A 10,099-nucleotide genomic window follows, 5' to 3' on the forward strand; every position below is an offset into this window, starting at 1 on the left:
TTGGTAATTCTTCATTTTGTTTTGTTTGGTACATTTGAGAACATTCATTTCGAATTTGAATATATTTTCAATTTAAATTTTAACTACACGTAGGCATATAGATTTATAAACGTATGTATGTGTATGCCGATATCTGATGCGATATCGTTACACCATTTCGCTGGCTTAGAATTACATTAACATTTACATAGATATAGTAGCTTTATATCTGGGATTTCGGATCGCGGTTCTCGGTAGCGCCTCTGTCAGCGATTTCCCGTCGAAGGTACACAGAGATATATGTAGATATTGTTAGCAGGTATTCGCGATGGCTTAACATCAATATTCTTACACATAGACACACTCAAATCGCGAGATAAACACATCTAGATGCGGTTGCTAGCCAATGAACTTGTATCAGAAGCCAACTGGGGTAAATGCTACGCTTGAAGGAAGGGTGGGAAAGTATGTAGGGTATGAGAGTTCGAGTGCCTAGTAACACAAACATACGAACGTAGCTAAATATATGTATGTGTAAATTAATCACAATTGAATCGGAAAATATTTACAAAAAATACTCAATCGAAGCCCCAACCATCCGCAGAGCATGAGTCCCAACCCGTTGTCCCGTTCGTTTGGTTTTACAACTCAGGTTTTCAGCTTTAGTTTCGTCTTCACCTAATGATTATGCCCGTTCCGGGCACTTGGTCTGGACAATTGGCGCCTTCACCTGCAGTCCCGGCCCGGTCTCCGCCAGCATGGCCGTGTGCACAATAATGGCCGGCTGGTCCTCGCTCTGAGGATGCAGCTCGTGCGACTCGCCGGGTGTGAGACTGGCCAACGCGGCCAGAAGATCATGGTTGACCAGTGGCTCGCCTTCCTCGCGTGGCTCCCAGCCGGCTGGCGGGGAGGCGGGCGGCGAGATGAGGAACTGTTTGACCGGTGCCGGTGGCTGCAGGTTCTTGTTGCTGACCGGTGTCACCGGCTGGGCAAAGTAGCAGGTGATAACCGTCTTCTTGTTAAACTCGTACTGGTGCAGCTTGATTCGCGCATTTGCCGCCGCAATGGCATTGTCATAGTTAACCCGCAGGCGACGGAAGCTGCGCAGCCACTGGAACGTGGCCGATTCGCTGAATGTGCGGAATAACTCCTCCATGGCGTGCTTCAGCTCTGGATTGGCAAACACCTCGGAGTGGATGTTGGTCACGATGATCGAGGTGGGTAGGTCGTCGAACGAGTCTGCATCCACTTCCGGCTCTGTGTCGCTATCCACGTCTCCCTCTTTGGGGAGCGACGGATGCTGATTGGGTAGACCGTCGGCGGCGTTGATGAAGATGTCCTGGTCCGGCGACAACTTGTCTATGCTGCCGCCACCACTGCTGTTCTGCGTCGACTTCAGTTTGTTCTTGCTTTTGCCGTTGGCGCTGTTGTTGTTGTTGTGATTGCCACGTGGAGTTGTCGGAGTGGCTGCATTGCCCGCGTCAGCTTCGCCAGTGGCGTCAGGAGTGGCCGGATCAGGTGCATCGGCGGACGCATTGTTGTTGGACTTGGCCGCGTCGGACATGGCTGGCTGAAAAGGAAAATAAAGTGATTTTTAATAATGTCGAATTTTAGTCAAGAAATATACTTCTGTTAACACGTTCATTTATTATTTACAAAGCATAAACCCTTTTTATGTTGTTAAGCAACTAATTATTGGGGTCAAATAAATGAATTCCTCATAAAGCTCATTTAATACAATAAGCTTGTTTTTAATGGCAAATGTATGTGGGAAGTTACCGCTGTTCAGGGGAGTTATTTTTGTGATAGCCATTACTGCTATATTTATGTTATACGGCCTTTAATTATAGCCCAACGAGCACGGACTTTACAGTAATTTGATTCAACAAGTCACTGACATTCTCCATAAATAGAACTGTCAGCTAGTTAACCTTCACCTCCAAAACATTTTTAAAAAATTGGTAAACAGCACACTCAAATTAATTCCGCACAAGCGCCAAGGGGGTTGGATAAACACCTTCACACAACGACAGGCTAGTATTTTTGTTTGCGTAATATATTTGTAACAAATTTCGAGCGCCACGCTACGGCAAAAGAATTGCTACCGCTTTCCACGGAACTGACAGCCCTTCAAAGCAAACCAATTACGGTACCAAAAACTACAGACGTGTCTAAGTTTGGGAAGGAGCGGGGGTACCACAAGGAAGTGGGTCTCCGGCAGGCGAGGACCTTAAGTATCGACACGTGAAGCTAATCAATAGGTCTACCAAAAGGGGTTGGAGTTCCACGGGGGATCTCCGCTGGTGACGCACTGTTGATTCACAACTGCTCTTGATTTTATTGTTATGAAAGCGGCAGACGGGTGATTAATAGTAGCGAAATTTTTATGAATGAATGAATTAGTGAGGAACTGGCGTCAGAATAAAAACGGTGTCTGCTTCTGCTTCGCACATGTGACCGACATGAAACCCATTCCCTGCGAATCCAAGGGAGCTCCCCTTGGTGGGTTTCATTATAATAACTGCCAGTCGTAGTTCTGGATGGGTGCCCATTTGTATGCTATAAAAATAGCATTCTTCTTAGTGTTTTATTGTGGCCCATGAATCAGCAATATGCAGTGAGTTAATTATACGCTGTTTACCCGGACAGGGAGTTATTTCGAACAAATGCAAATGGGTTTTAGTGCTGGCTTGGGCTAACAAAATTGGCTTAGTTTTTGGGTGCGAAATGTGCAAAGTTTTTATGAGTTTCCATGCAAGGATTCGGCCCAGCAGCTGAAAATGTTTGCTTTGTATTTCTTAATTAATAATTTTGGCATAAATTAAATTTCCAAGAACTTTTAATGAATTTTAATTGGTATTGGGATTTTCTTGCACTCATAACTCAATTGATTTTATGCGGGTAACTATATTATAAGTTTGTTTTTGTTATTTCTTAGAATTTACCCTGTAAAAAATGATAAGAACAATGCGATTATACATATTTGTAAAGAAAGGAGAATAGAGTGAAAGAAGGATAACTAAAAAGGGTTAAGGGTTATGCTTGGCTATCAAATAATGTAACAAATTTCAATTACTTCTTTATCTATCTATGAAATATGTTTGCTCTGGAACTAAGCCGTTCTTCTTGTGAAGTGAATTGCTTTTTAAAGCGATTAAATTGTAATACCATCTTTGTGCCAAGCTCATACTTATGATCTCTGGAAAATAAATAATCAATTGAAGGAATGACAAGACCAAGGTCTAGGGTTTTAAAGCTCGCCAGACGCGACGCAAGAACCTCTTTGGCTACTGAATTCCCATAGCTGATGCTTTGTTAGTGCTTTCACTTTCCTTTAATGGCCATTTTCTTTTTTGTTGACTTTCACCTCAACGCAGGCGAGCAAAGCAACAACAGCAAGCGCCGTAGCTAACAATAAAAACAAAGGCCAAAAAAGAATCCAACGACGAGTTGATCTATTTCCGTATGATTGATTTCCTTGAAAGGACACACCCACGCAATTTCGACTTTTGCTTCCAGCGGCAGTTGGAGATGCGACTGTTGTTCATGACGTGTGTACGTTGTTTGCCGTGCAGCTTGATCCCTATCTCAGGAGCAGCATGGGAATGAGTACGCCTGTAAGTGCAAGTCAGCATAAACGAGCTGCTGGCATGCAAATCGCACGGGCCGCGTGTGACGTCACCGTTCCTGCACGCAATCCATAAAAAAAAGCGAAGAAATCGGGCCGATAGCGCACTTTAAACTAGACAAAAGTAGCTCTCAGTCCCGTCCACTTTCGGAAAGGGGAGGCGGTGCCGTGGTTTCGACATGATGATGAATTGCCTGCCGGTCGTTAGCCAACGACCTTCACTCATTCATAATTGCTGTCATCATTATATCAAGTGGTTGCTGTCCCCCACCACCCTGCGACTCCTGCTCTCTAACCAACCATCCATATCCATGTAATCATTTGCCAATCCATCCATCCTTCTGCTCATCCCGCCATGTCAGGCTTTGCAGATTTTTAGCCATAAGTAGCCCGCATGTAAGCCACCTCAAAGACACGCAAAAGCTCTCTAAATCATTTGAGACAGCTTCAGTGGGCCACTCAAAAAAAATCAGCAACAATGGGATATAAACAAATTTGTGTAACATTTTAAGCTGAACAGCGTTGCCTTTTATTGCTTTAATAATATTGATCAGAAGCTCTAGGACATCCTTCAAACTCTTTTAACTCTTAGAGCGCTTAAATGTTTAAGTTGCTATTTAATTGAAGCTCACGTCCCCCACTTAAAATTGATCGGATGTGTGCGAGGAAATACGAGTGTGAGTGAATTGTGGCCTTATTTACATTATCGTCCCGATTTCGTGACAAAAGGCAAATCCCACGAGTGCGTTTTCCACTCTCCATTACAGCTGCTGCTTTTGCATTTGCTGCTGCTGCTGCCGCTGCTGCAGTTGCAATTTCAGTTTACCCTATTTGAATGCAAATGCAAATAACGCTGGGGGAAGATTAATTTGATTTTCTGCTGAAATTTTAAACTTTCTCCTGGCAGATACCACCCGTCTGAGCCAGATATTTGCGATTGATGTAAACCGCTTGGAATTTAATTAAATTGTTCCTGGCCTTTTATAGAGAGCTCAAAGCGGCTCTCTGTTATTACAGCTCCTTGCGGTTGCCGGTGGAGGTTTTGCTGCTCATATTTGTGCCTGCAAGTGTCGGCTTCGTTTGCCACATGTCACATGTTGCTGCAACCGGAATCCTTTCAAGGCAACAGCAAAAGGTCAGGCGGTCAGGTGCTGGTCGTTGGGCGGGCGAAGCGAGCATTACATCAGTAGTTCTGTGGCAGGGCAACACGCGAATCGTGTGCGAAACTTAAGATATTTTGCTGAAAGCTTCGTCAACTAAATTAATTGAATCCTAATTAGTTTGGAACTTCCCTTTGTTCACTGTTCAATCTGGGCTGGATTGCTTCTGCTGCTGCTGCTGGCTTAGTAATTTCCCACACACGATGCTGATTGTTGGAAATTTAAATACTCGTATCTGTGGGCTGCACCTGAAAGTATGCTATTCTTGCCACACACACGGAGATTCTCTGTAATTTAGCTCCACCAAACCAAACCAGCTTTGCTTTCACGGCTGCTGTGGCTGGATAATTACTACCAAAGGTGAAACGTTCACCGAAAACTCACTCAGCATCATGGGCTGCTTTGCGTGGGAGTGGCACAACCTTGGTGAGTGGGTGGTTGTGGGCGGAACGGAACAAATACAGCTGATTGGCAGGACATCGATTGGCCGCATGAGCCATGTGTGTAAAATGCAAAATGCTTAAAAGCTTAGCTTTGGACTGCAGATCAGCGAGATTTGTGTTTGCTATGTATATACACAACGGGATATTATTAATTCTAACACTAGAAAAATTACAATTTAATATCAAGTTAATTCCCACCATATTTATGCAGACCAATATATTTATAGGAAATCGAATTACCAGGAAATTTCAATTACAGTAAACTGACAATTTTCAATGCAGATTATAATTAACCCGAATTATGCAATATTTTAAAAATCCATTTTTTTTTTTGACTTGAGTACGTAACGAATATGCTTACTAATTCTACGTTGAACCATGTGGGTTTGCTTTGTGGAAACATTAAGCGTAATCCCTTTATCCATTGGCCAGTTGTTCACCACCCGTCAACTGGTCACAAGAGGGCGCCGATGATAACAACTATATAGCTCTGTTAATGCCGAGAACTTTGTTGGCTGCGCACAGCATCCGAGGGGAAATCAATGAATTTGCTGAATTTACCTTTGGTATTGCATGACAATATCAGGTTTTCGTAATTACCCGACAATTCCAGGCATGAACTGTTAATTAAATCATTTACACACCGATGAATCGCACCGCAATTGGTTTGTAAACACATTTGTACCAAGTGAATGTATGAAAAATGGTTTCTATTTTTTGGGGTCAGAAAATTCCTGGCATTTCGATTGACCTTCGACGGAATTGTAAATTCTAATGTGGACCCCACACACACACACATAACAGCTCATCCACCCCGCCCACTACTTTTGCAAATTGGATTGTTATCACTCAAAGTCCTTGGGCGATTCCGAGGAGTTCTCACTCGCCTCAGACTCAAACTGATTCGACCAGCCCCTTTGTTGTCGCCTGTCACTCGCAACTGTGCGGCTCCAAGTGCAAATGTATCTGTGTATCTGTGGCTTTCTGTGTGCGCCCGTCTTGTCAGCGCTTTGACATGAAAATAGTTTGGGCCAACTTGGCTATGCAAAAGCGATTTCTATTAGGAGCCGCCATCGCCGACATGTGCTGCCGAAATTTGGTGATTTGGGTAGGATGAAGAGATTACCAAAAGTTTACAGTGGTTCTTGCTTCCAGCCATATGAATCAATATCGCACGCGAAGGAATTAAAATGCTTTTCAACAAATATACCAATAAATCGCTTTTAAGCAAGTCTTATCAGCAGTTCAAGGCTGAGTTCAACCGGTTGAAACCAGCTGGTTATCGTAAATCATGGCCACGGTAGTCCCCTCGATTCGCTTCTTATCGCGACGACAGTCCCCACTGACGCACCAAATGGACGTATTTAGACTCCATAGATAACATTTGGCTATTGTTACTATGGTTAATTGAGACATTTACAGCTCAAGTATACCTCAAGTCAACCAGAACATACGTATGCGCGCATACACAGTCGAATGGAATCGACGTCGCTGCCAATCAGGCCGATGTGTTAAGTGAGTTAGGGGCACTTTTGCTTTTGGGACGTGACGTCAGTGCAAACTGCAGCTAGATCCAGTCAAGCCAATTGACGAAAGAGCCGACGGCAGCGGTCTGTACGTACTCAATTCATCAATTGGCAAAACCCTGGCAAAAAGGCAACAAATCGACGGAGCAGCAGGCAAAGAAGCTGGAAAACAAAACAAAAGCGAACGCAAACAGAAATAGCATAAAATGGACAACTGACGCGACAACACAGGCCCCAATCGTAGGGGCAAAAATTATGAGTTGCTTTTATTTTAAAATCGTTTCATTTATTTTGCGTCAGCAGCGCCTCTCAATGAGGAAACGCTGCGTATACACAATTTTCTGGCCACATATACACGCACTCCCATATCTTTCTCCCATCGATTCAGTGGTCGTTCGCAATCAAAGGCACAGACGAGTGATCTTTCCTTGGCCTTTTGCAGGCTCTTAAAGTCGGGTTGTTTCGGAATGCTTTCGGAAATTCTTTATTGAACAACCCGTTCAGTAAATTTCACCAAAGGAAATGTTATCAGCGGGTATTCTTAAAATACCTCAATCTTTAACAACTTATTTTTGGATTCAATCACATCAAGCCGTAATCAGATAACTGATAACATTTTAGAGGAAATAGTTTGTACTGCCACAATAACACGTTAATGGTTTTGTTATTTGCCTTATCTTGAAATACTGTGATTTTTAAATTGTTTTTCGAAATTTGTTGTTTACAATTGAATTTATCAGAGTGTTTTTTTTCCCCAGGCAGAATTAATCACGAATTGGAGTAATACAGATTAACAAAAGAAAAAACATGTTTAAAATATAATATTAAGTCGCCATTATGCATGAGTAACAACTAACTACAAATAATAGGAGATAATCTTGAATACAGCTAGAAAGTGTAATACAATGTAAGGCAATTAAATGTGCAATTAAATCAATTTTATTGTTAGCATGATTGTATACAATAGTGCTCAAGACCCTAACGTTAATAACCAGCCACCTTTCTTGGCTATTACCAATAGGTGCAATCAGCTGCTGGTTCTATCCAATATCTAATTCTAGATCTTCTTTGAATACGACCTTTTTGGCCATGAAACGATGATTTGCCACTTCATTCACAAGCATTAATTTGTCATGATTCTCTTAAGCGTGCACTTTATCTGAAACTCTGAACAGCTATTTGCAAAATGGAATCCCCGGATTGGAAATGGCAAGTAAATCTGTCCTCGCTACAAACAAGTGGACACCACTGGGCATTCAGGGAATAGAGATATGGCATTGTGGCATTGGCGAAAGGTCGCTATGCAAAGCCAAGGTCGAGACTTACACCCAGGTCATTGTGTTGTGCGGCTGGCAGTAGAAACGCCCACGCACACGCCCCTGTCAACTGGCCGGGTAAAAAATAGAATCAAATACATATGTATATAGAACAGGAGTTGAAGCAAAGCTCGCATTTTATTTGCATTTGTGAATTTATTGCTTTCTTGCCTTGCCACTTTTCCAAACTCGTTGTGCTGCTGCTGCTTGGGGAATTTTCGGAAATTCGAAGTGATTGGGTTTGGAGCAGTAGCCAAGGGCTTCTACTGTTGCTCAAAGCAATTAATATTTGAGAAAAAATAACGAAAACGAAGTCAGGCGGCAGCAACAAAGCGACCGCATCAGTGGCAACAAATCGACAACACCCAACCCCCTCCACACGTCTTCAGTTTTCGACCAAGGCACGTTTAAAATTCAGCCAGCAGCCGCAGCAACGACCACGGACAGTGGGCGGAATTTAATTTCGAAAAACATATTACTTTATTGTTCACATCTTTACCCACCTTCCTATTGAGTACATACAATTCCACTGAAGCCAGTAAGTCTTCACCTAAAGTACATTTTCTTCAACTTCGTTGGGTCTTTCTTGAACTAAAGATTTATTGTTACTTAAAAAGTAACAAGACAAGTTTTAAAACATTCCGTTGTTTTATCAAATTTTAACTATTTAGTTAAGTATTATCTTTATAAATTTTTAATTTATTGAAGTGACTAAAGAAACGGCTCTAATGCGTCTTACTTCATATTGGTCATCCCGACCACAGTGCACTGGTTGCCAAAGTATGCGATAACAATAACATTGTCCACTATGTGGTCGTTGCTGGGGTTACGGGCAGTCAGTCACGGTCACGGCTACAACCCCTCCGCTCCGGCCATTACGAGTCAACAGAACAATGGCCAAGGACGAAGGGGGAATTCAATAACAACAGCAGGAACAACAAACATTCTGCTCCCACGCAAGAGCAGCAGGAACTGTGGCAAAAACAGCTGCTGCAGGATCAACGAGGTGGGAGTGGATTCGAAGACTTTAAAACACGAGCCAGCTAAAAATATTCAGACACGCCGAAGCTAAAACACCCTTTTAGCAGGGGGTTTATTCAAGTGGGCGATTTTACATAAACGGAGTTTATTCCATTTCTAAAAATGTAAAATGTCTTGATGCACTTATTTCTTGGTATTTACCTATAAATAAAAACAAATTTGCAGCTTTTGGGAAACTGATTCCTTGTTGACACAATAGAAGCCACCATATGACCACACCTTCCACGCTACTGCAATAACTTAAACATTTAGAACAACAAAACAGGAGGGCATTTTTATCGGCAAATGATGGCGCATGCATAAAAATGAGGAGATCGAAAGTGGGTGGCTGGGGATGGGATAACCTTGTACTTCTTGTGATAAAAACAGTTCGGTATTTAGCAGCGGCTTATTACTGAATGTTTATAAACAATTCGAGCGAGAGAGCGATGCATGAATGGCATTTGAGGGGGGCTGAAGGGTGGTTGCAAAGGGGGTGACTTTTCGCAGACGCTGCGGCACCAACACAAGCAAAGCAACGGCAACAATTTGCACGTAAAACTCAGCTGCTGCTGCTGTTGCCGTTACATAAGAAACTCTTGCAAAAAGTGCAAATCTCAATTCGGTATGCAAATGGATCGCTGCCACAATGTACTCACCGTTTTTAGAAACTATTCAGTGACCAAATTGCGATTCTGCTTTTATGCGCCAATAACAAACGGCTCTTCTCCCTCGTTGTTGTTGCTCTCCTCCTTGTTGTTGTGGTTGCGGCTACTGCTTAGCGAAGCAGTTGTTATTGTTGTTGCGGCAACGGTAATTTGCAAGTGCAGCGCTATTGTTGAATATTTTTTAGCCGATTGTCATGCCAGTGGAAGCTTCCAGTCTGCGTCATTCGCGGAGACGCGTAGTTTCACGTTCGACGACACAACCGCTCACAGCGAATATTGTTTTCGGACTAGAGCTGAGAAACGGTGAATTTTGGTGCTTCTGGAAACATCGATTGGCCTGAAAACCGATAGGTTGCGAC

General features: G+C 42.9%; 1 protein-coding gene across 1 annotated transcript; it reads right to left on the reverse strand.

The window, feature by feature from the left end:
- Positions 1–43: 43 nt before the first annotated feature.
- LOC6606152 (protein sarah) lies at positions 44–10,034 on the reverse strand. The gene is made up of 2 exons (XM_002030924.2): positions 9,732–10,034; positions 44–1,549 (listed from the first exon to the last, which is right to left on the reverse strand). Exon 2 carries the CDS (start codon positions 1,541–1,543, stop codon positions 665–667), a length of 879 nt encoding a protein of 292 aa, XP_002030960.1. The 5' UTR covers positions 1,544–1,549; positions 9,732–10,034; the 3' UTR covers positions 44–664.
- Positions 10,035–10,099: the final 65 nt, after the last annotated feature.

Source organism: Drosophila sechellia, chromosome 3R, assembly GCF_004382195.2.
Source record: "Drosophila sechellia strain sech25 chromosome 3R, ASM438219v1, whole genome shotgun sequence".
Classification (NCBI taxonomy): Eukaryota; Metazoa; Arthropoda; class Insecta; order Diptera; family Drosophilidae; genus Drosophila; species Drosophila sechellia.